Source organism: Heterodontus francisci, chromosome 5 (genome assembly GCF_036365525.1).
Source record: "Heterodontus francisci isolate sHetFra1 chromosome 5, sHetFra1.hap1, whole genome shotgun sequence".
Classification (NCBI taxonomy): domain Eukaryota; kingdom Metazoa; phylum Chordata; class Chondrichthyes; order Heterodontiformes; family Heterodontidae; genus Heterodontus; species Heterodontus francisci.
In genome coordinates this window covers 91005232-91032261 of record NC_090375.1, presented here as the reverse complement: position 1 = coordinate 91032261, position 27030 = coordinate 91005232, and the positions used below count along the sequence as shown (strand labels likewise).

At 43.6% G+C, this 27030-nt stretch overlaps 1 protein-coding gene across 4 annotated transcripts in view; it reads left to right on the top strand.

Moving 5' to 3' along the window:
- dnaaf11 (dynein axonemal assembly factor 11) overlaps positions 1-27030 on the top strand; it is a 124768-nt gene that overhangs the window by 84519 nt on the left and 13219 nt on the right. For 3 of the 4 annotated variants that reach the window (XM_068031755.1, XM_068031753.1, XM_068031754.1), the window contains 3 exons: positions 1784-1853; positions 15253-15348; positions 19323-19408. In XM_068031755.1, coding sequence (XP_067887856.1) covers positions 1784-1853; positions 15253-15348; positions 19323-19408 — 252 coding nt within the window. Of the gene's footprint in view, positions 1-1783; positions 1854-2272; positions 2570-15252; positions 15349-19322; positions 19409-27030 lie in introns of those variants that run through there. The other variant, XM_068031756.1, reaches the window with a different exon arrangement.

Sequence of the window (27030 nt, the reverse complement as noted above, 5' to 3'; positions counted from 1 at the left end):
AGATTAGTCAGGTAGTAGTATAGAATGGGGCAGGCATCTATTATTTTGGATCTCTATCCACTTTAGTGCCTGCTCCATTTACATTGTCGTAGAAAACTAGTGTTCAGAGTCGCTAGGCACCCTGGTGAAGAGGTAGAAATCAATATTTGCCACTATAGTAAAAACATATTCTTTGATCATTTTCATTGTTTTTATATTTTTGTTGGCAACTCTTTTGTCATCTGCCATTTTTGTCTTTTACTGCAGGGCTGCCATTCCTCCTCCTCCCATATTTTCAGACAGAGCGGAATGGCTCTCCCACTGTTAATTTCCCTATTTTTGTTTTTTGGAGGAAGAAGAGGAGGGGAAACCGAGGAATGCCATACTAGTGAGGCTGCACTGGTGCCTACTCACTATAATCACACCAGAATTTAATGGTAGCGATATATCTAACTACAATCGAATGGGGGGCAAAGAAAGCCATCACTGAGTTGTTCCATGTGCTAAAAACATGAGCTACAACCTAACTGCACCACAGGCACTATTCTGCCACTGCCTTTTAACAGCCATATTTTCGGGTTATTGTAGGTTTCCACAGGTATATCTGTAGCATTAGTCAAACAATCATGCTCAGATGCCTTAAGTAAGTTATTGATTAATTGGGGGTAATTTTCAGTTTCACATTTTCACCATTTTACTTGTTACATGCACAAGAAAAGCATCACAATTAAAAGCACATCAATGCAAATTCAGGGCTTACATATATTGATAGTAATGTACTCAGCTTAGCTCAGCTCATTTTTTATTCAGTATATTCGGAAAATGTTCTGCAAATTATAAGTAAGACAAGGTTTTTCTATTTTTCTTTTTTTTCTTTGGCGTCCTTGTCTCGAGAGACAATGGGTAAGCGCCTGGAAGTGGTCAGTGGTTTGTGAAGCAGCGCCTGGAGTGGCTATAAAGGCCAATTCCAGAGCGACAGACTCTTCCACAGGTGCTGCATATAAAATTGGTTGTCGGGGCTGTTACACAGTTGGCTCTCTCCTTGCACTTCTGTCTTTTCTCCTGCCAACTGCTAAGTCTCTTCGACTCGCCACTCTTTAGCCCCGCCTTTATGGCTGTCCGCCAGCTCTGGCAATCACTAGCAACTGACTCCCACGACTTGTGGTCAATGTTACAGGACTTCATGTCGCGTTTGCAGACATCTTTAAAGCGGAGACATGGACGGCCGGTGGGTCTGATACCAGTGACGAGCTCGCTGTACAATGCGTCCTTGGGGATCCTGCCATCTTCCATGCAGCTCACATGGCCAAGCCATCTCAAGCACCGCTGGCTCAGTAGGGTGTATATGCTGGGGATGTTGGCCACCTCGAGGACTTCTGTGTTGGAGATACGGTCCTGCCACCTGATGCCAAGGATTCTCCGTAGGCAATGAGGATGGAATGAGTTGAGACGTTGCTCTTGGCTGACATACGTTGTCCAGGCCTCGCTGCCATAGAGCCAGGTACTGAGGACACAGGCTTGATACACTCGGACTTTTGTGTTCCATGTCAGTGTGCCATTTTTCCACACCCTCTTGGCCAGTCTGGATGTAGCAGCGGACGCCTTTCCCATGCGCTTGTTTATTTCTGCATCAAGAGACAGGTTACTGGTGATAGACAAGGTTAATGTGTCACAAAATAGCATTGACAGCACGGTTAGATTATTGGGCCACAGATGTAATTGAAGAATGCCACACAACAATTCAAACATGTTGCATTCAATATTCGTGCAAATGCTGATCTATTTCTAAAAATTAATTCCACAGGCATTTGGACACGTCTCTACTCGATATTGATGTTCAGCCAACGTATGTTTGTGTGATGGTTAAAGGAAAGGTCAGTTTCTGATAAAAGTATAGACAATGTAGAATTAATGCTGCAGTTATACTACACATACCACTTGAAACATAAAAACATTGAAATCTTGAGACTCAGCGAGACCATTGGTCCATCTGATCCACTTTGCTGTTTTAGAACAAATTTATCTGAAAAAGTGTTTCTGTTCAAGGCATTTGTCCAATTTTGCCTTTAAAAATACATTGATTAGACTTTGCTACCTACTTTTAGACTGGTACGAGTGGGTAGCACTGATTACATTGCCCTGCTTTGCACTGTTATGTAATCAGTAGGGCTGAAATATATACTTGCTTGCTTAAACACACACACAGCTCTTCCCACAGGTCTCTGGAATTTATGCTGTTGGAGCAGAAGGTACAGTGGGCTCTTTTCTAATGCCAGTATTTTGTTTTGTTTAGCTGGAATTCTGACATGTATGGAAAGCAATCACCATGCTTTATACTGTCCATACCAAACTACTGAGAAATCTACATTGGTAGAATTTTGATTTGCTTGATGTGGGACACGTTCTACTTGCCTAAGCCTGGAAAACTTAGGCTTGGGTTGACCAAGACAACAAATTGGAGAAAATAAAGCGAGACCCAGGCTCAGGGTCTTCCACTTACCTGGAGGCAGTCAGAAGAGACAGTGGCAGTGGCATCCGGGGGCAGACCAGAGTTTCAAAAAAAGGGGGAAAAATAAATCAAATCATGACATCACAGGAAAATTGTGAGTTGATTGACTGATGAATATTGCTGTTTAGGGACTGAGTCTAAACAACAGGGACTTTAAAAATGTTAAAAATATTAACAAGTAACAAGTGAATAGCTGGTGAGTCTTATCTTTTTTTTTAAGCAAGGTTTATCAGTATTGGTAGGGTTATTATTACTAGTGCTAAGGTTTATTAGTATTGGTAGCTGCAGGGTTTATTAGTTGTAGCAAGATTTATTTAGCAGTTATAGGTATGGCAGCCTGCTCCAACCTCTGGAGCGCATATCCTGTGCTACATGGGAACTCCCATTTCCTGGATAACCATGTGTGCAGGAAGTGTCATCAGTTACAGCAGCTTCAGCTCCAGGTTTCAGAACATGAGCAACATCTGGCGTGACTGCGGTACAGCCGTGAGGATGAGAGCTTCATGGATAGTACATTTATAGATGTGGTCACCCTGTAGCTTGAGAGTATGCAGGGAGAGAGGGAATGGGTGACTGCCAGACCCCTGAGGTATTCAGCTCTGAATACTGAGGAAAGTGATGGACCATCTTGGAAGTGCAGCTGGAGCCAAGGCCATGGCACCACGGTGGCTTAACTGCACAAGGGGGCACAAGGAAGACTGGAAGAGCGATAGTGGTAGGAGATTCGATAGGGGAATAGACATGCATTTCTGTGGCTGCAGATGTGAATCCAGGATGTGTGTTGCCTCCCTGGTGCCAGGGTCAAGGATGTCACTGGCTGCAGAGCACATTGAGAGGGGCAGGTGAACAGCCAGCAGTCGTGGTCCACATTGGTACCAGTGACGTAGGTAAGAAGAGGGATGTCATCCTGCAGAAAGTTTATGGAGCTAGGTAAGAAATTAGCAAGCAGGACCTCAAAATTAGTAATCATCCAAATTACTCCCAGTACCACTTGCAAGTAAGTATAGAAACAGGAGGATAGATCAGATGAATGCGTGGATGGAAAGATGGTGCAATAGGGAGGGCTTTAGATTCCTGGGACACTGGGGCCATTTCTGGAGAAGGTGGGACCTGTCCAGGCCGGACGGGTTGCACCTGTACAGAACTGGAACAAATTTCCTTGTGGGACAATTTGCTTAGTGCTATTGGGGAGGGTTTAAACTAACTTGGCGGGGGTGTAGGAACCAGGAGATAATATAAGAGAGGAACACCAAGGTGCACAGAGAATTGGGAGAGACAGCACTAGAGTAAGAAATAGTAAGGTATTGGGTGGAGTGAGAGTGTTACAAGTACTAGAGTTCTATATTAGATGGAAGTGGACTGAGAAGGACAACGTGGAATGCAAAGACAGGATTACAATGCATGTGTGTAAATGCGCAAAGTGTGCTGAATAAGGTTGGTGAGCTGCAAGCGCAAATAGGAGTTTAGGTGTGTGATATAGTGGCAATAATGGAAACGTGGATTAAAAATGGCAAGGATTGCACGCTTAATATAGAAAGATGTAAAGTGTTCAGAAAAGATAGAGAAGGAAAAAAGGGAGGCATGTTGGCAGTACCGATTAGGGAAGACATTGCAGTATTGGAAAGGGAGGATGTCCTTGAAAGGGCAAGGACAAAGTATATTTGGTTAGAGTTGAGGAACAAAAAGTGTATGCTCACGTTACTAGAGGTTTTCGATAGGCCTCCAAATCGTGAGAGAGAGATAGAAGAGCAAATCTACAGGGAAATCATAGAGATGTGCAAGAACTATAGAGTGGTGATATTGGGAAACTTTAATTACCCAAATATCAATTGGGGTAATTTTAGAATAAAGTATAAGGAGGAGGAGGAATTTCTGAAATGTGTTCAGGAGAACTTCCTTAATCAGTATGTTCTCAGCCCAACGAGAATAGAGGCATTGCTGGATCTGGTGCTAGGAAATGAGGTGGGCCAAGTGGACCAAGTTACTGTCAGGGAGCAGTTGGGTAAATGTGATCATCGTATCATAAGATTAGGCTAGTAATGCAGAAAAGCAAGGAACAAAATAAGGTAGAATGTCTAGATTGGAAGAGGGCTAATTTCAACGCGATGAAAAGGGATCTAGCCACGGTAGAATGGAACCACAGACTGGCAGAAAGAGCCGTATCGGAACAATGGGTTATTTTTCAGGAAGAGACGCTACAGACTAGGTATATTCCAAAGAGGGCAAAGGTAATGAAACCAAAAACAGGGCTGCTTGGATGACGAGAGCGATAGCGATTATGATGGAACAAAAAAAGAGGGTGTATGATGCATATCAGGTGAACTCTTCAAGTGAGAACCAGGCCATATACAATAAGTTCAGAGGGGAGGTGAAGAGGAAAATAAGACTGGCAAAGAGAATATGAGAATTGAATGGCAGTTAACATAAAAGGGAACCCAAAAATCTTTCACTGGCATGTAAATGAGTACTAAGAGGTGGAGTGGGGCTTATTAGGGACAAAGAGGTTAATATATGTTTGGGGTGCAGTGCAAGGCTAATATCCTTATTAAGTACTTTGTATCAGTGTTCACTAAGGAAATGGAGTCTGACAAAATATCACCAGAAGCGAAGAGAGTAGAGGCAATGGACAAGACTATGCTTCCGGTAGGTAAGTCACCTGGTCCAGATGGCTTGCATCCCAAATTGCTAAAGCAATTGTGGATGGAGATAGCATAAAGGCTTTCCATAATCTTACAATCTTCCCTGGATATGGGGGAGGTGCCAGAGGTTTAGAAAATGGCAAATGTGACACCCTTATTCAAGAAAGGGTGTAAGGACAGTCCTAGCAACTACAGGCCAGTTAGTTTAACATCAGTGGTGGGTAAGGTTTTAGAAACAATAATCAGGGAAAAGTTCAACAGACACTTAGAGAGATTCAAGTTAATTGGGGATGGCGAGCTCAGATTTGTAAAAGGCAGATTGTTTCACTAATCTAATTGCATTTTTTGATGAAGCAACAGAGAAGGTCGATGAAGGGAATGCGGTGGATGATGTTTACATGGATTTTAAGAAGGCCTTTGATAAGGTACCACACAAAAGGCTGGTTAACAAAATTGAGGCTCATGTAATAAGAGGGTCAGTGTCCGACTGGATAAGAGAAAGACTTAAAGACAAAACAGTAAGTCGTAGTAAATGGTTGTTTTTCAAAGTGGAGGATGGTAGACAGTGGTGTTCCCCAAGGGTCAGTGTTGGGACTGCTTTTTTTTTTGCTATGTATAAATGGCTTGGATCTTGTAACACAGTGTAGAATCTCAAAGTTTTCCCATTACACCAAACTTGGAGGTGTGGCAAACAGTGAGGATGATATGAACAGGACATAGATGGGCTAACAGAGTGGGCAAACAAGTGGCAGATGGAATTTAATACAGGCAAGTATGAGGTGATGCATTTTGGCAGAAGGAATAGGGTGAGGCAATATATACTTAAAGTGGGCAGGAACTGAGGGGCCTGGGGGTGCATATGCATCGTACTTTGAAGGTGGCAGAACATAGTGAGAGTATGGTTAATAAAGCATATGGGATCTTGGGCTTCAGAAATAGAGGCATTGAGTACAAAGTAGGAAAGTTACGCTGAACCTTTATAAAACTCTGGTTAGGCTCCAACTGGAGTCTGGTCACTATACTTCAGGAAGGATGTGAGGGTCGTTGAGAGGGTACAGAGGAAATTTACAAGAATGGTTCCAGGGATGGAGGATTTTAGTTACAAAGTTAGGTTGGAAAAGGTGGTGTTTGTTCTCCTTAGAACAAAGCAGATGGAGGGGAGATTTAATAGAAGTATAAAGATTATGACAGGCTTAGATAAGTTAGACAAGGAAAGACTGTTCCCATTAACTAATGGTGCCAGGACTAGTGGACACAGATTGAAGATTTTAGGCAAGAGATGCAGGGGGAATATGAGGAAGCACTTTTTTATGCAGTGGGTGATAATGACCTGGAACTCGCTGCTTACAAGGGGGGGTGGAAGTGGAGACGATCAATGACTTCAAGAGGAAATCGGATGACCACTTGAGGGAAATAGATTTTCAGGACTACAGGGATCAAGCGGGGGTCTGTGACTGACTGGATAGCTCCATGGAGAGCCAGCATGGACTCAACGGGCTGAATGGCCTCCTTCTGTACCATAAATAATTTTATGGCTATATGACTCTTAAGTTTCTGTTGTGTGTCTTGTAAATAGTACAGACTGCTGTCACTGTGCAGAGAGGTGGATGGAGGGAATGTTTAAGGGGTGCTTTGTTCCGAATTTTTTTAAATTCATTCATGGCATGAGAGTGTTGTTGGCAAGGCCAGCATTTATTGCCCATCCTTAATTGCTCTTGAGAAGGCGGTGCTTGCTGCCGCCTTGAACTGATACAGTTCACATGGTTTAGGTTAGGGAGAGAGGTCCAGGACTTTGACCCGTTGATAGTTAAGGAGAGGTAATATAGTTCAAGTCAGGATGGTGTGGAGCTGCAGTCATCCATCTGACTTGTGCATTGTAGATGGTGGACAGGCGTTGGGGTGTCAGGAGGTGAGTTACTTGCTGCAGAATTCCCAATCTCTGACCTATTGTTCAATTTTACTAGGGCGCCTTGGTGCCACACTCAGTCAAATGCTGCCTGCATGTCAAGGGCAGTCACTCTCGCCTCATTTCTGGAGTTCAGTTCTTTTGTCTATGTTTGGACCAAGGCTGTAATATGGTCTGGAGTCAAGTGGTCCTGACAAACCTAAAATGAGCATTGGTGACCAGGTTAGTGGTGAGTAAGTGCCTCTTGATAGCACTGTGTACCATTCCTTCTATCACTTTGCTGATAATTAAGGGTAGACTGATGGAACGGTAATTGGCCAGTTTAGATTTGTCCTGTTTTTGTGAACAGGACATACCTGGGCAATTTTCCACATTGTCAGGCAGATGCCATTGTTGAAGCTGTACTGGAACAGCTTAGCTCGGGGCACAGTTAGTTCTGGAGCACGTCTTCACTACAGTTGGGGATGTTGTCTGGGCCCATTGCCTTTGCTGTATCCAGCGTACTCAGAGGCTTCTTGATCTCCCATGGAATGAATTGAATTGGCTGAAGACTGGCATCTGTGATGCTGGAGACCTCAAGATGAGGCCGGGATGGATCAGCCACTCGACATTTCTGGCTGAAGATGGTTGCAAACGCTTCAGCCTTGTCTTTTGCACAGATGTGTTGGGCACCCCCGTCACTGAGGATGGGATGTTTGTGGAGCCTCTTCCTCCTCCTGTTAATTGTTTAATTATCCACCACCATTCACGACTGGTTGTGGCAGGACTACAGAGCTTTGATCTAACTTGCTAATTGTAGGATCTCTTGGCTCTGCCTATAGCATGCTGCTTCTGCTGTTTAGCATGTAAGTAGTCTTATGTTGTAACTTCACCAGATTGGGACCTCATTTTGAAGCATTCCTGGCATGCTCTCCTACACTTCTCATTGAACTAGGGTTGATCCCCTGGCTTTTTGGTAATGTTAGAGTGAGGGATATGTCGGGCCATGAGTTTACAAATTGGAATACACTTCTGCTGGTGCTGATGCCCACAGCACCTCATGGATGCCCAGTTTTGAGCTGCTAGTACTGTTCTGAATCTATCCCATTTAACGCGATAGTAATGCCGCACAGCACGATGGAGGGTATTGTTACGGCCATGTGGTGTGACATAGGGAGTTGAAAAGTAGGAAACTACCAATCTGACCGCAGCAAGTGTATTTGTATTAAGAGTTTTAGCCCGTCGGTGTTTTATTTTTCAAATAAACAGACAGTGATAGGGTTTCTTATAGATTTAAAAAAACAGAAAGTCAATTGTTTATTGTTCAATATGCCTTATCCCGAAATTTCATAACCTCATTCACTAACTCACTCGCTTGCATACACGCACACACAAGAAGAAACAGATAAAGAGATAGAGAAGGATAAGAGGTAGGTGGGTTTTAGCGGGGGAGACTCAAGTTCTAGATAGCTGCAGGCCTGAGAAGATTGTAGCTTCCTCTCTTGATTGAAGGTGCTGTTGTAGATGGTGGGTCACTTGTAGCTCTCTCTGCTGTATAATGTAGATGTCATTTTTTTTAGCAGGGCATGTGCTTTCTATCTTGCTGGAATGCCAGCTGTTACAAGTAGCTTCACCTTCTGGCTCAGTCTCTAACTCTGGCTGTCTTTGTTTTAATGTAAAAATGTGCCACCTCTCACCTCCTGTTAGGAGACACTCTGGTTTCTGTCCCATGTTGATCGCACAATGGCCCAGGACGTGGCTACTTCACACCTCCTTTGTTTTAGAAGTAGACATTCAATTCCGGATTGTTTTTGGGAAAGGTGTAAGATTGGTTTCATTAACACCTTTAGGCATTGAAGATTTCTCCTTTTGTCTTTGTCAAACTGTTTAGATACACAAAAAGCTAATCCACTTTTTCTTCGGTGGCTATTTTGGACCATTGTTCACTTTTTAAAATAAAGGCTCATTTTTTAAAGACCAAGTTCGTTTTATCATAACTCGTCAGAGTTAGCCCGTCAATATTGTATCATCATACTTCTGATGTACGTGACAGTGTCCTCAGTGTGAAGATGGGACTTCATCTCCACGAGAACTGCAGTGCACCACCTACCAATACCGTCAAGGACCGATGCATCTACGATGGGTAGATTGGTGAGGATGAGGTCAAATAGGTTGTTCCCTCATCTTGGTTCTCTCACGACCTGCCACAGGCTCAGTCTGGCAGATAGAACATAGAACATAGAAAAATACAGCACAGAACAGGCCCTTCGGCCCACGATGTTGTGCCGATCCTTTGTCCTCTGTCAAGGACAATTTAATCTATACCCCATCATTCTCCTTTATCCATATACCTATCTAAAAGCCGTTTGAAAGTCCCTAAAGTTTCTGACTCAACAACTTCCCCAGGCAAGGCATTCCATGCCCCGACCACTCTCTGGGTAAAGAACCTTCCCCTGACATCCCCCTTATATCTCCCACCCTTCACTTTAAATTTATGACCCCTTGTAACGCTTTGCTCCACCCGGGGAAAAAGTTTCTGACTGTCTACCCTATCTATTCCCCTGATCATCTTATAAACCTCTATCATGTCACCCCTCATCCTTCTCCGTTCTAATGAGAAGAGGCCTAGAATGTTCAGCCTTTCCTCGTAAGACTTATTCTCCATTCCAGGCAACATCCTGGTAAATCTCCTCTGCACCCTCTCCAAGGCTTCCACATCCTTCCTAAAATGAGGCGACCAGAACTGCACACAGTACTCCAAATGAGGCCTTACCAAGGTCCTGTACAGCTGCATCATCACCTCACGGCTCTTAAATTCAATCCCTCTGCTAATGAACGCTAACACCCCATATGCCCTCTTCACAGCCCTATCCACTTGAGTTGCAACTTTCAACGATCTATGCACATAGACCCCAAGGTCTCTCTGCTCCTCCACATGCCCAAGAACCCTACCGTTAACCCAGTATTTTGCATTCGTGTTTGTCCTTCCAAAATGGACGACCTCACACTTTTCAGGGTTAAACTCCATCTGCCACTTTTCAGCCCAGCACTGCAACCTATCCAAGTCCCTTTGCAGACGACAATAGCCCTCCTCGGTATCCACAACTCCACCAACCTTTGTATCATCTGCAAATTTACTGACCCACCCTTCGACTTCCTCATCCAAGTCGTTAATAAAAATCACAAACAGGAGAGGACCCAGAACTGATCCCTGTGGCACGCCACTGGTAACTGGGCTCCAGGCTGAGTATTTACCATCTAAGACCACTCTCTGCCTTCTATCAGTTAGCCAATTCTTAATCCAACTGGCCACATTCCCCACTATCCCATGCCTCCTGACTTTCTCCATAAGTCTACCATGGGGGACCTTATCAAATGCCTTACTAAAATCCATGTACACCACATCCACTGGTTTACCCTCATCCACTTGCTTGGTCACCTGCTCAAAGAATTCAATCAGGCTTGTGAGGCAAGACCTACCCCTCACAAAACCGTGCTGACTGTCCCGAATCAAGCAGTGTCTTTCCAGATGCTCAGAAATCCTATCCCTCAGCACCTTTTCCATCAACTTGCCTACCACCGAAGTAAGACTAACTGGCCTGTAATTCCCAGGGTTGTTCCTATTCCCTTTCTTGAACAGGGGCACCACATTTGCCACCCTCCAATCACCTGGTACCACCCCCGTCAACAGAGAAGATGAAAAGATCATTGCCAGCGGCTCTGCAATTTCATCCCTTGCTTCCCATAACATCCTTGGATATACCCCGTCAGGCCCGGGAGACTTGTCTATCTTCAAGTTATTCAAAAACCCCAACACATCTTCCCTCCTAACGAGCACTTCCTCGAGCTTACCAGTCTGTTTCACACCGTCCTCTTCAGTAATACACCCCTTCTCATTCGTAAATACCGAAGAGAAGTACTCATTCAAAACCTCACTTATCTCTTCCGGCTCAACACACAGTCTCCCGCTATTGTCCTTGACCGGACCTACGGTCCCCCTAGTCATCCTCATATTTCTGACATACGCGTAAAAGGCCTTGGGGTTTTCTTTTATCCTACCCGCCAAGCATTTTTCATGCCCTCTCTTAGCTCTCCTAATCCCTTTCTTCAGATCCTTCCTGGCCATCTTGTATCCCTCCAGAGCTATGCCTGTGCCCTTTTTCCTCAACCTTATATACGCATCCTTCTTCTTCCTAACAAGACTCTCAACCTCTCTTGTCAACCACGGTTCCCTCACATGACCATCCCTTCCCTGTCTGACAGGGACATGCTTATCAATGGCCCCTACTATCTGCTCCTTGAAAAAGTTCCACATTTCGACCGTGCCCTTCCCTGCCAGCATATGCTCCCAACTTATGCTCCTCAGTTCCTGCCTGACAGCATCATATCTACCCTTCCCCCAATTGTAAACCTTGCCCTGTTGCACATACCTATCCCTCTCCATTACCACAGTGAATGCTACAGAATTGTGATCACTATCTCCAAAGTGCTCGCCCACCAACAGCTCTATCACTTGCCCTGGTTCATTACCTAGTACCAAATCCAATATTGCCTCCCCTCTGGTCGGGCAGTCTACATACTGAGTCAGAAAAGCTTCCTGGACATACTGCACAAACACTACCCCATCCAAACTATTCGATCTAAAGAGTTGCCAATCAATATTTGGGAAGTTGAAATCCCCCATAATTACTACCCTGTGACTTCTGCTCCTTTCCAAAATCTGTTTCCCAATCTGCTCTTCCACCTCCCTGCTGCTATTGGGGGGCCGATAGAAAACTCCCATCAAGGTGACTGCTCCTTTCCTGTTCCTGACCTCAACCCACAGTGCCTCAGTCGGCAGATCCTCCTCGAAAATTCTTTCAGCAGTTGTTACACTATTTCTAACTAACAATGCCACCCCCCCACCTCTTTTACCACCATTCCTAATCTTATGAAAACATCTATAACCAGGTACCTCCAAGAACCATTCCTCCCCCTCACCTATCCACGTTTCAGTGATGGCCACAACATCGTAGTCCCAAGTGCCCATCCACGCCTTCAATTCACTCACCTTATTCCTGATGCTTCTTGCGTTGAAGTATACGCACTTTAACCCTTCTCCGTGCCCATCTGTCCTCTGCGACAGTGCTACCTTCCCCAATACCTCACTACACTCTTTGTCTTTCTGAGTGGACCCACTGGTCCCTGGACTACAAGTCCGGTTCCCATCCCCCTCCCAAACTAGTTTAAACCCTCCCGAACAGTACTAGCAAACCTCCCTCCCAGGATATTGGTGCCCCTCTGGTTCAGATGCAGCCCGTCCTGTTTGAACAGGTCCCATCTTCCCCAGAATGCAGTCCAATTATCCAAGAACTGGAAGCCCTCTCTTCTACACCATTCCTGCAGCCACGTGTTCAGCTGTGCTCTCTCCCTATTCCTAGCCTCACTATCACGTGGCGCCGGCAACAAACCAGAGATAACAACTCTGTCCGTCCGAGCTTTCAGCTTCCAGCCTAACTCCCTAAACTCACTTCTAACATCTGTGCCACCCTTCCTTCCTACGTCGTTGGTGCCAATGTGCACCACGACCTCTGGCTGCTCCCCCTCCCCTTTAAGGATCCTGAAGACGCGATCACAAACATCACGGACCCTGGCACCAGGTAGGCAACAAACCATCCGTGCGTCTCGCTTGCGCCCACAGAACCGCCTGTCGGTACTCCTCACCATCGAGTCCCCGATGACTAGTGCTCTCCCATTCTCCCTCCTTCCCTTCTGAGCCACAGTGCAGGACCCCGTGCCAGAGGCCCGTTCACTGCAGCCTGCCCCCGATAGGCCGTCCCCCCCAACAGTATCTAAAACTGTATACTTGTTGCTGAGGGGAACGACCACAGGAGATCCCTGCACTGACCTCTTCCCACCTCTAACTGTTACCCAGCTGCCTTTGTTTTGTGGAGTAACGACATCCCTGTAGCTTCTATCTATCACCCCCTCAGCTTCCCGAATGATCCTCAGTTCATCCAGCTCCAGCTCCAGTTCCCTAACACGGTCTGATAGGAGCTGGAGACGGATGCACTTCCAGCAGGTGAAGTCGGCAGGGTCACCGGAGGTTCCCCTCACCTCGAACATACTGCAGGAGGAGCACTGCACTCCCCTGGCTGCCATTTCTTTTACTCAATTACCCCTTAATTAAGTACAAATATAGATATTAACAAAAACAGTGAAACAGCTTACCTGTTCAGTCCTTTTTGGCTAGAGGAGGAGGGTAAAAAGGGTCTTATTATTAGGTTAGAGGAGGAGGATGGGTGGGAGACAGTACATGTGTAGTTTCTCGGGTTAACTCTGCTCCGCACCTTTAAAGAAAATACCTACCCAGGAGTCCTTGCTGCCGTCCAGCTTCCGGTTCCTCCCGCGCCAAAAGTAACTTGAACACAAGGAAAACAGTAAGTACAACTTTTAAAACAATTTTTAAAACACAGCTCCTGTTGCCTTCACTTACCCACCGAAGAGTCGCTACCTTCTCCTGCTTCTCCGCCGGGAAATGAGGATATTTACTTTTTAAAATTTGTTCATGGAATGAACATCGCTGGCAAGACCAGTATTTATTGTTCATCCCATATTTCCCTTGAGATCTGTTCTGACTCCACCAGCTCAGTCTGTCGTGGTGCTACCGAGCCACTCATGGTGAATGACATTGAAGTCCCCACCCACAGTGCATTCTGTACTCTTGCTATCGTCAGTGCTTCTTCCAAGTAGTGTTCAATGTGGAGGAGTACTGATTCATTAGTTAAGGGAGGGCAGTAGTTGTTAATCAGCAGGAGGTTTTCTTTCCCATGTCTGACCTGATGAGACTTCATGAGGTCCAGAGCCAATGTTGAGGACTCTTAGGGGCCCTCTCTCCTGAATGTATACCACTGTGCTGTCACCTCTGGTGGGTCTGTCCTGTTGGTGGGACAAGACATACCCTGGGATGGTGAAGAAGGGGTCTTGGATATTGGCGTAAGGTATGATTTTGTGAGTATGACTATGTGGGGCTGTTGCTTGACTAGTCGGTGGGACAGTCTCTCAATTTTAGCACAAATCCACAAATGTTAGTGAGGAGAACTTTGCAGGATAGACTGGGCAGGATGTGTCTTTGTCATATCTGGTGCATAGATCGATGCCGGATAATCTGTTTGGTTCCCTTCAGCTTCTTTGTAACTGTTTGACTTGCTAGGTCATTTCAGAGGGCACTTAAGAGTTAACAACATTGCTGTGGGTCTGGAATCACCTGTTGGCCAGACCGGATAAGAACATTGGTGAACCAGATGGGTTTTTATGACAATCTGGTCGTTTCATGATCTTCATTACTGAGAAAAATGATTTTTTTATTTGTGTTTTTAAAAAATTAATTGCATTTGAATTCCCCTGGCCACTGTGGTGGGATTTGAACTCTGGTCTCCTGAGCATTAGTTCACTCCTCTGTGTCCAGTAATATTACGACTATGCTACCATTTCCTTTTAGTGTGTAATATTCTTGTTGACGTTGAATAAGATGATTTTACAGTTTAACACCATGTGAATTTGCTCTGAAAAGCACAGCTGTTCCCTTGACAAAGGAGTTCTTAGAAGAACTGGCAGGCCTGGATATTTCGGGCAGTAAACTCTGCTCGTCATCTGGAGAAACAGTGGGTTTATATGTGGTGGAGAATGGGAATGTGGAAGGGATCTTACTGCTAATAGGTCATAGTAAGATCCCTCCCATATTCCTATTCTCCACATATAAACCCACTGTTTCCACCCATTCCAGTTGCTTCTCTAGATGACGAGCAGAGTTTGCTGCCTGAAATGTCCAAGTCTTCCAGTTCTCCGAAGAACTCCTTTTTTCAAGGAAACAAGTGCTCTTTTCGGAGCAAATTCACATGGTGAAAAGCCATAAAATAGTCTTACTCACATTCCCAGTCTCACCATGGAAACCAATTTTTAAGATTCTTCTTGTATAAAATTATATCATTTTGTCCTTTGTCCCTGTGACAAAAATGAACTCTATTTTCCCCCAAAGCAAGAGAATTCAGACCATTATTTTAAATGAGTATTGGCCTCTTTAAATTTGCACCATACTCATTTAGTTGCTTTGTTCAGGAACAAGTATATATACCTTGTCAAATATGGCAACTTAATTTGTAATTTATTTGAATAGAAATAATGACAACAAATGAACAGTAATAATTTTACCGGTGTGGTATATTATATTTTTGTCATCTTACTTTCTGTGTTGATTTTAGGTATTTCAGCTGGTGCTTCCTGCAGAAATAAAACCTGACAGCAGTTCTGCCAAGAGATCCCAAACCACAGGACATTTGCTTGTCACAATGCCAAAGGTGCAGAGTCATAGCAAGTTCGATGGCTCTTATGTCTAATTGTTTTACTTCTATGTTAACGTTAAATGACCAAATTGTGATGGGTTGAAAACATGTGTTGGCAAATTGGTCTCATATTGGTATCTTTATCTGGGGACAAAAGTACGCCTACAGCAGCCCAACATCTAGTCCTGGATGAGCAGAAATTTACTCCAATTAAACAGTGGGTAGACCAAAACCATTGTCTTCAGCGCCCACTACAAACTCCATTCCCTAGCTACTGACTCCATCCCTCTCCCTGGAATCAGGCTGCTCACAACCTTGCTGTCATATTTGACCCCAAGATGAGCTTCCTACCATATATCTGCACCATCACTAAGACTGCCTATTTCCACCTCTGTAACACTGCTTGACTGTGTCCCTGCCTCTGCTCATCTACTGCTGAACCCTCATCCATGCCTTTATTACCTCCAGACAACTATTCCAATGCACTTTTTTTTTTAGAACATTAGAATTAGAACATTACAGCGCAGTACAGGCCCTTCGGCCCTCGATGTTGCGTCGACCTGTGAAACCATCTGCCTACACTATTCCATTTTCATCCATATGCCTATCCAATGACCACTTAAATGCCCTTAAAGTTGACGAGTCTACTACTGTTGCAGGCAGGGCGTTCCACGCCCCTACTACTCTCTGAGTAAAGAAACTACCTCTGACATCTGTCCTATATCTATCACCCCTCAACTTAAAGCTATGTCCCCTCGTGTTTGCCATCCTCATCCGAGGAAAAAGACTCTCACTATCCACCCTATCTAACCCTCTGATTATCTTATATGTCTCTATTAAGTCACCTCTCCTCCTCCTTCTCTCCAACGAAAACAACCTCAAGTTCCTCAGCCTTTCCTCGTAAGACCTTCCCTCCATACCAGGCAACATCCTAGTAAATCTCCTCTGCACCCTTTCCAAAGCTTCCACATCCTTCCTATAATGCGGTGACCAGAACTGCACGCAATACTCCAGGTGCGGTCTCACCAGAGTTTTGTACAGCTGCAGCATGACCTCGTGGCTCCGAAACTCGATCCCCCTACTAATAAAAGCTAACACACCATATGCCTTCTTAACAGCCCTATTAACCTGGGTAGCAACCTTCAGGGATTTATGCACCTGGACACCAAGATCTCTCTGTTCATCTACACTACCAAGAATCTTCCCATTAGCCCAGTACTCTGCATTCCTGTTACTCCTTCCAAAGTGAATCACCTCACACTTTTCCGCATTAAACTCCATTTGCCATCTCTTAGCCCAGCTCTGCAGCCTATCTATGTCCCTCTGTACCCTACAACATACTTCGGCACTATCCACAACTCCACCGACCTTGGTGTCATCCGCAAATTTACTAACCCACCCTTCTACACCCTCTTCCAGGTCATTTATAAAAATGACAAACAGCAGTGGCCCCAAAACAGATCCTTGCGGTACACCACTAGTAACTAAACTCCAGGATGAACATTTGCCATCAACCACCACCCTCTGTCTTCTTTCAGCTAGCCAATTTCTGATCCAAAGCTCTAAATCACCTTCAACCCCATACTTCCATATTTTCTGCAATAGCCTACCATGCCCTCTGCTGGCCAACCTCCCACATTCAACCTTCTGCAAACTTGAGGTCATCCCAAACTCTTCTGCCTGTGTCTTTACTCGCACTGTCGCATTCAGCCATCACCCCTGTGCTTGTTGACCTGCATTGGCTCCTGGTTAAGCAATGCCACGATTTAAAAATTCTCATCCTTGTCTTCAAATCCCTCCATTATCCCACCCTTCCCTATATCTGTAATCTCCTCCAGCCCCACAACCCACTAAGAGTTCTGTGCTCTTCTAATTCTGTCCTTCTGAGCATCCCCAGTGTTAATTGCTTCACCATTGGTGGCCGCCCCTTTAGCTGCCTAGGGCCTAAGCTCTGGAATTCTCTCCCTAAACTTCTCCACCTCTACCTCTCTTTCTTCCTTTAAGACACTCCTTAAAACACACCTCTTTGACCAAGCTTTTGGCTAACTATCTTAATATTGCCTTATGTGGCTCAGTGTCAAATCTTGCTTTATAACATTCCTGTGAAGCGCCTTTATGTTATTATTATTATTATGTTAAAAGGTGCAGTTTAAGTATAAGTTGTTGCTGCTCCCCATTGCATGGAAGAACTTGTTATTCCTGTATATAGCCTTGCCAATATGTAAATATGACAATGAATCCCCTACTACCATCTTCTACCCTCTTCCCCCAAAAAAGTGAATAGTGAAAAATAATTTTTCCCACATTGCAACAGAGGGTTCAATGTACAGAATTATTTTAATAGGGCATATCAAGCATGAATGGAGATATACTGAAACTTTTTGTGGCAACAGGCAGATCTTGGCCTGGTGGCAACAGTAAATTGCATCCAGGCTGTGTGACATAGGCTTGGCACCGTTGCTAGTGTTTTCTGTATAGGGATGGCTAGCCAGCAACAAATGAACCATAAATAACCTGACTGGTAAAGGTGGAACACTGGGGGTGGTCAGAAATACTACAGGAAGCCATCAAGCAGGGGGAATGATTGTGCTACACCCCTGTCTTCTGGAGCTCCCTTCCAAATCTCTCAGCCTTGCAATTTCTCTCCTTGTTTCCAAAAGCCTTCCAAAGATCTTTTTTCAGCCTAGCCCAGGGGTCAGCAACCAGTGGCTCTGGAGCCACATGCAGCTCTGTAACATCTCATTTGCAGCTCCCAACCTTTATCGCCAGTTCTCAGACAATTCTGTGAATTTTTAACTGAAGTCAACTGTCAATACTCGATCTTATTCATCATAAAGTATGTTGGCTATCTAGAGGAAATGTTTTAGCTCAATTTGCAGCATGTATAGAAGAAGTTAAGATGTTTTTGCGTAAAAAGGAATGTGAACCTGGTGACCTAACAGATCTTGATTGGTTACAAAAGTTTTATTTCATGGTTGTTATCACTGACCATTTAAATATCCTGAACAGCAAGCTACAAGGACAGGGAACCATACCTGTCTTACTTTTGGAAGAAGTATGCTGTTTTAAGCGAAAATTGGAATTATTTGCAAAAAATATAGAGGATGTTGCTTTGGCATATTTTTCCACTGCTTAAAGAATTTTTTTAAAATACAAATGTATCAATTAAAAAGATTTTTTAAACAATGCAATGCATAAAATAAAAGAAGCCTTTACTAGTCGATTTTAAGAATTTAAAAAGATAAAAGAAATGCTGAATTTTATATTAAAAGACCTCGAGTCAGATACAACATAATTGAACTTTTCAGGGTTTACATTTTATATTCTTATAGGTGCCAGAAAAAGTTGGGCAGTTGTCTGTTTACAACATCCGATAACTACGTAATGTACATCTGATTCTTGATAAACGATTTGTGCTTATTCCTTTACTCCAGCTTTTAAAGTATTTTTTTTTGTCTTGTGGCTCCGGACAGTTTGTATTTTAGGCAAATTTCTTTAAAAAGGCTGTTCAGGCAATAAAGGTTGTGACCCCTGGCCTAGCCATTTCCCTTCTGCTCAGTGCCTCCATTTTCTATCATCTAGTAAGGGCTTTTTGAAGTCTTTCTGTATGCAAGGTGCACTATAGAAATGTAAGATTTTACTGTTGTGCTTTACATTTTAAAATGACAGCATTGTGTTTATTGGACTTGTATAAATCAGTGTTCCTGAACAGAGTTCTAATTGGAAAATAAATAATGCAGATGAAATTGTGCATATAAAAGGAGACCAATATAATACCCTGCAGCTGTCCAGTTTCACCTCAATGTAACTTGGTTTTGACCAAAATATTTCTGATTCACAATGTTACTTTCCAAGCATTGTCATTGTTTCTATTCCCTAATATTAGATATTAGGTTGTCTTTGCTTTCAGTAGCCTATCACTTTTATTCTTTGTGTATATGTAATAAATATATTTAATCACAATCTCCAATCTGAAATATTTCTTTCAGATGCAAGAGATGGTTAGGCCAAAGCCTAAGAGCACATCTACAGCTCCATCTACAACCAGCACAAAACCACACCCCCATGTAACAAGGTATTTATTGTGTAATAACAAGCGAAATGTTTTCTCTTTTTCAATACAACTTATATTTGTATAATGCCTTGGGCCAGTGATGGAACAAAGAGAGGAGAGGCGCACCATAGAGCAGAGTCAGAGGAATGGAGAATTCAGGAGGAGTTGTAGGACTGGAGGAGGTTACAGAAAGGGAGAGGTGAGTTTATGAAGGGATTCAATGAGAATTTTAAATTTGAGGTATTGGGTAACTGGGAGCCAGTGTAAGCCATTGAGGACAGGGGTATTGGATGACCTGGACTTGAATCGGGGTAGGATAGAGTACTGTTGTTTTAGATAGGCTGAAGTTTACACAGGTGGGTGATGATATGTCAGTCAGGAGACCATTAGAATAATCAAGTATGGAGGTGAAAAAGGCATAGATTTCAGCAGCAAATGGGGCAGTAGCTTTCAAGGACAGAGGTGGGGGGAGGGTGTCAGTGGTGGGATTTTTTCTGAGGAAGGTGATCATGGTGGTTTTGGAAAGGAGGAAGACAGTACACAAGGGGAGGGGACCACTTAAAATGTCAGCTAGTCTAGAAGGGAAGCTGGGTGGTCAGCAGTTTAATGGGAAAGGGGTCAGGGATTAGGAAGTAGATCTTATGGATGACATACATTCAGAGAGGTCATGAGGAAAGATGGGAAAGTGGAAATACGGTTTGTGATTGGTGCAGAGGGAACTTGGAATGAGGTTTAGTTGGAATGGAGAAAGGGAGGAAGCAGCAGAGGCAGCTGAATATGTCATCCCAACCTTAACGAGAAAGTGGTCCATGAGCTCCTCGCACTTTTATTGGGAAGGAATATTGGAGAGGGGCTTAAGGAGATCGTTGGTAGTGTAAAGAAGAAGGTAACTGTTATCTTTATTCTCCAGGATGATCCTAGGGTAATTGATTTTGGCAGAGAAAGATGATGTACTTTGTCGTCTAGCCAATTATGCTAAAATATGCCTGTTGAGTACCAAATATGTGCAACTCTGTAACCCTTGGACTTGAGGGAGTGAAGATAGGGTCCATGTGGGGGTGGGGTGCAGATGAACACGGGGCAAGAATGCAACATTTTTCGTGGAGACAGCTGCACCAGAGATGGAGGTGAGGGAGCATTGAGAAAATTGACAGTTGCAGAAGTATTGAGATGAATGGATAGCCAAAGGCTAGGCAGATAGGAATTTGAAAATGCATTTAAAATTTCCTCAATAGCAAGCAACAACATTGATTCTGTTTATGCTTCTTAATTTAAAAAAAAATGCACAAAGCACTGATGTATGCAAGGCAAATGGAGTTAACTACACCATTTTATTATAAACCTTCTCTCCTGCCTCACTGAAATGGAACAGATGGAATCAAGTGATATGGAGGATTATGGCAGATATCAGATCTGGCAGCATCTGTGGAGAGAGAAGCAGAGTTAATGTTTCAGGTCAGTGACCCTTCATCAGAACTGGCAAATATTGGAAATGTAAAAGGTTTTAAGCAAGTAAAGCGGGGGTTGGGCAAGTGATAACAACAAAAGAGAAGGTGTTGATAGGACAAGATCACAGAATAACTGACCAGAAGGTCATGGAGTAGGGGAAAACGGTATGTTAATGGTGTGCTGAAAGATAATGCGTTCGTACAGAGAGGATGTTACTGGACAGAAAACTGAACAACCTGGCCCCAAGCACAAACATGAAAAAAACCTAAAATAAAATAAACATAATTTTTATTATTCATTTTAGTTTGTTTACTTTGTTTCTACTGTGCCTACCCACTGTTTTTTTCATGTTTGTGCTTGGAGCCAAGCTGTTCAGTTTTCTATCCATTAACACCTTCTCTGTACTAACGCATTGTCTTTCAGCACACTATTAACATACCATTTGCCCCTGCTCCATGACCTTCTGGTCAGTTAATCTCTGTGACCTTGTCCTTTCAACACCTCTTTTGTTATCTCTTGCCCCACCCCTGCTTTACTTGCTTAAAACCTTTTATATTTCTAATATTTGCCAGTTCTGATGAAGGGTCACTGACCTGAAACGTTAACTCTGCTTCTCTCTCCACAGATGCTGCCAGACCTGCTGAGTATTTCCAGCATTTCTTGTTTTTATTTCAGATTACCAGCATCTGCAGTATTTTGCTTTTATTATGGCAGATATCAGGTTGATAAAACAAGTGAGAACCAGGAGAATATAGAAAGTTCAGAGGAGAAGTGAAAAGGAAGTGAGAGGCAAAGGGAATATGAGAAGACACTGACAGCTAACATAAAAGGGAATCCAAAAGTCTTCTATATGCATATAAATAGTAAAAGGCTAGTAAGAGGAGGGGGGAAGGGTGGTTACAGTTCGTAAAGGGGATCTACATATCGAGACAGAGGGCATGGCTGAGGTACGAAATGAGTCCTTTGCCTTCACCAAGGAAGAAGATACTGCCAAAGTCATAGTGAAGGAGGAGGTAGTTGAGACACTGGATGGGCTAAAAATTGACAGAGAAGGTATTGGAAAGGCTGGCTGTACTTAAAGTTGATAATTCACCAGGACCGGATCCGATGCATCCGAGGAGACTAAGGGAAGTAAGGGTGGAAATTATGCAGGCATTTGGCCATAATCTTCCAATCCTCCTTAGATACAGGGGTAATGTTAGAGGACTGAAGAATTGCGAATGTTGCCCTTGTTCAAGAAAGGGTCTGAAGGTAAACCCAGCAACTACAAGCCAGCCAGTTTAACCTAGGTGGTAGGAAAGCTTTTCGAAATGATAATCCAGGACAAAATTAACAGTCAGTTGGACAAGTGTGGATTGATTAAGGAAAGCCAGCATGGATTTGTTAAAGTCAAATCATGCTTAACTAACTTGATAGAGTTTTTAGATGAGATAACAGAGAGGATAATGGCGTTGATGTGGTGTACGTGGAGTTCCAAAGGTGTTTGATAAGGTGCTATATAATAAGCATGTCAGCAAAGTTGAAGCCCATGGAATAAAAGGGACAGTGGCAGCATGAATATGAAGTTGGCTGAGTGACAGGAAAAAGAAAGTAATTAGGACGGAGTCCAGCTTGACTGAGTACTTCTGCGACCGAGTATGTAACCCGGCGCATTTGGTCAGTAAGGGAGTTCGGTGCAGTGAGGGAAGAGATGCTGTTCTGGTCTTTTACAAAGCAAGGAGTGGTCCGCGTGAGGGAGCGGGAGACAACGAGACCTGGTAGCAGCAGTGGCGGCTGATAAATCAGAGCGGGAAAGAGAAGACTTTCCATGGCGTTTTCCAGAAAAAGCAAGGAGTGATGTCAGAGGATAGCAGGTAGGTGATTGGTTGGTGAGTTTTTAAGGTTTTTTTTCTCTCTAATCTAGGGTAGTCATTTAAACTAACACTGGGAAACTATAAAGTACTGTATTAAATTTACAGCTTAGATTAATTAATAGAATTCCAATCAGGGTAAGTATAACAATAACTGAATTAATAAGAGTATTAGCACAGATCAGATCTAGAGAAATTTTAATTAAACCTAATAGGCTATACAAGTACTAACTAGATTATAAAAGAAGGCAGAGTGATTTTTTTTTAGATCATGGATGGGCAGCTGAGACCTGTTGCTTGCAAATCCTGCGCATGTGTGAACTTCAGAACTTCGTATCTTGGGGAATCACATATGTAAGAAGTGTCTCTAGCTGCTTGAGCTCAAGATTTCTGAGCTTGAACAGCTGGAGTCACTGCAGAGTATTATGGAGGATGAGCGTTTCCTGGATCATACATTCCAGGAGGTGGTCACCCCACAGGCAGTGAGAGTTTAAGATAGTAGGTGGGTGGCAATCCAGAAGAGTAGGAAGAGGCAGAAGGTGCAGGAGTATTCAGGGTGTGTGTCACTGTCAAACCAGTACTCAGCACTTGCGACTACTGGTAGTAATGATACCTTGAAGGAGTGCAGTCCAGACCATAGCACCATGAGTAAGAGACTGCACAGGAAGGAACAGCAAAGAGTAACAATGCAGTTATTATAGGAGATTCCATAGTTAGGGGGCACAGACAGACATTTCTGTAACTGTCATTGTGAGTCCCACATGTTGTGTTGCCTTCCTGATGCCAGGGAGGACAGGAGGATGTAAAGGACACCACCAAAGAGTGCTTAATATTCTGCAGGGGGAAGGGAGCGAACCAGAAGTTGTGGTACACCTCAGTACCAACAACATAGAGAGTGCAAGTAATGAGGTCCTACAGTCAGATTTTCAGAAGCTAGGGAGGAAATTAAAAAGTAGAACCTGGAAGGTTGTAATCTCTGGATTACTCCCAGTGCCATATGCTATCGAGAATAGAAATAGGAAGATGGGGAGGATCAATGCGTGGCTTGAGCCATTGTGCAGGAGGGCCTTCAGATTCTTGTGTTATTGGGACCAGTCTGGGGCCAAGAGGCACCTATTCAAAAGGGAGAAGTTGCCCCTCAACAGGACTGGGACCTATGTCCTCATGGGGAGGTTCACTACTGTGGTTGGTGAGGGTTTAAACTAAATTGGCAGGGGATGGGCGCCAGCATATAGAAATAGTAAAGAGGAATATGGTGCATAAGGAAGTGAGTGTTGGAAAGTACTAGAGAAGTAAGTACAATACTAGATAGGAACAGCCTAAGAAGGTCTACGAGGAATACAAAGACAGGTTTACGATGTGTGTATGTAACCGCATAAAGTATGATGAATAAGACTGATGAGAAGGTTGAGAGGAGATTTAATAGGGGTGTTGCACATAGCACAGCGTTAGTTTTCACATGTAGGCCCATAACCCTCCAAGATATATGCACTTATCTAATTCTGGCCTCTTGAGCATACCCACTTTTAATCACGGCACCATTGGTGGCCACGCCGTCAGTTGCCTAGGACCTCAGCTCTGGAATTTCCTCCTTACACCTGTCTACCTCTCTATCTCGCTTTTCTTCTTTAGGACACTCCTTAAAATCTACCTCTTTGACCAAGCCTTTGGCCATGTAGCTTAATATCTCTTTATATGGCTCGGTTTATAATGTTTTATAATGCTCCTGTGAAGCGCCTTGGGACATTTAATTATGTTAAAGATGCTGTGCTCAAAATCATGAGGGATCTAAACAGAGTAGATAGGGAAAAACTTGCCATTGGCAGAAGGGTGGAGAGCCAGAGGACACTGATTTAAGGTGACTGGCAATAGAGACTAAGAATGTGGTGGAGAAAATTGGATAACCACCTTGTCACGCACACAAGAAGTATAATACAATTATGAACAAAATCCAAGGAGCTATTAAAAAAACTGACTTTGTCTTTAAAAATGTTATGACCGAGGCAGGAACAGTGCACTGTCTTTTCTAGTTCCACTTCTCCACAGGTCATAACATATATTTAAATGTTTACCCAGTTACTGATACGGTCAATCATATACCCTACTGTTTACCCCAGAATAAAACACACCAACCAGGTTTCTTTAATAAACAACAAAATTATCAGTTTATTATAAAACAAGACTTATCCAGTAATGAAGCAAAGCATTAAACACACACATTGAAATATGAAAGTTCCCTTTTTACCTTAGCCCCTCACACATACACACACACCGGTTAACTGAAAAATTGATTTTCTCTGTAGAGCTCTTTTACAAAAAAAAAAGAATATTTTGACCAAATAAAATCACAGAATCACAGAATAATACAGTGCAGAAGAGGCCCTTCGAGTCTGCACCAATGCATTAAAGACAACTGACCTGTCTACCTAATCCCATTTTCCAGCACTTGGCCCATAGCCTTGAATGTTATGACGTGCCAAGTGCTCATCCAGGTACTTTTTAAAGGATGTGAGGCAACCCGCCTCTACCACCCTCCCAGGCAGTGCATTCCAGACTGTCACCACCCTCTGGGTAAAAAAAGTTCTTCCTCAAATCCCCCTTAAACCTCCTGCCCCTCACCTTAAACTTGTGTCCCCTAGTAACTGACCCTTCAACTAAGGGGAACAGCTGCTCCCTGTCCATGCCCCTCATAATCTTGTACACCTCGATCAGGTCACCCCTCAGTCTTCTCTGCTCCAGCGAAAACAACCCAAGCCTATCCAACCTCTCTTCATAGCTTAAATGTTCCATCCCAGGCAACATCCTGGTGAATTGCCTCTGTACCCCCTCCAGTGCAATCACATCCTTCCTATAATGTGGCGACCAGAATTGCACACAGTACTCCAGCTGTGGCCTTACCAAAGTTCTATACAACTCCAACATGACCTCCCTGCTTTTGTAATCTATGCTTCGATTGAAGTGTCCCATATGCCTTTTTCGCCACCCCATTAACCTGCCTTCTGCCTTCAGGGATCTATGGACAAACACGCCAAGGTCCCTTTGTTCTTCGGAACTTCCCAGTGTCAGGCCATTCATTGAATACTTACATGTCGCATTACTCCTTCCAAAGTGTATCACCTCACACTTTTCAGGGTTAAATTCCATCTGCCACTTTTCTGCCCATTTGACCATTGCGTCTATATCATCCTGTAACCCAAGACACTCAACCTCACTGTTAACCACTCGGCCAATCTTTGTGTTATCCGCGGACTTGCTGATCCTATCCCCCACATAGTCATCCATGTCGTTTATATAAATGACAAACAATAGGGGACCCAGCATAGATCCCTGTAGTACGCCACTGGACACTGGCTTCCAGTCACTAAAACAGCCGTCTGTCATCACTCTCTGTCTCCTACAGCTAAGCCAATTTTGAATCCACCTTATCAAGTTACCCTGTATCCCATGTGCATTTGCTTTCTTCATGAGTCTCCCATGTGGGACCTTGTCAAAGGCTTTGTCAAAAACTTGTTAATTCTTGAAGAAAAAGGACAGCTCACTGGGATCTTTTCTGGAGAAGTTCTTTTCAGGCGGCATTGAGAATTAATCTGGCAGATTTTTCCGGCTTCTCAGGATAAATGCAGCATCAGGGATTTTAGCTCTCATACACAAACTTTTCAGAGAAGTGAAGAAAGAGGTGAGCTGGTATTTTTCTCTTGGCAGATTAATCTCTAACTGCCTTCAACCACAGCCCACACACCCCAACTGAACCAAAACAATACCTCAGAAGCAAAACCAACACCTGACCCTCATAAATCGACATGTCACTTCTCTGTAAACCAAGGTTTCTGTTGTTTTTTGAGCTTAAGGCATGTGATTTCCAGTAAAGGTTGTTTTCAAACAATACCTCTCAGTGACCCTTGCAAACAAAAACACATCCATGGAATCTTTTCAGTTTCAAACACAAGTCCTCAAAAATATTTAAAAAGGACTTTCATAACAAAAATGAACCTTTCTTTCAAAATGGCCACTTAAAAAAAAAAGGGCTGGGCCTTTGTATATTCAAAATGCCTGAAAGGGACAAAGGAAAATCTTCAAAGCTAATTGTCAATTGCACCCATCCTAAAACATTCCAGAATTGAATTTCTTCTTCTGAAACAAAGAAAATGTAAAGTAGTCACATCCAGGGCCATTGTGTGATCACCATGGGGAAGAGACCAAAGCATCTCCTACCAGGAGGTGAGAAGTAACACAGCTTTACCTTAAAAAAAAACAGCCCAGAGAGAGAAGAAAAGCAGCATCCAGAGCTTGCTTGCAGCAAACCAGAAGGCACGTGCCCTGTTGTAGAATTCTGCATCTACACTA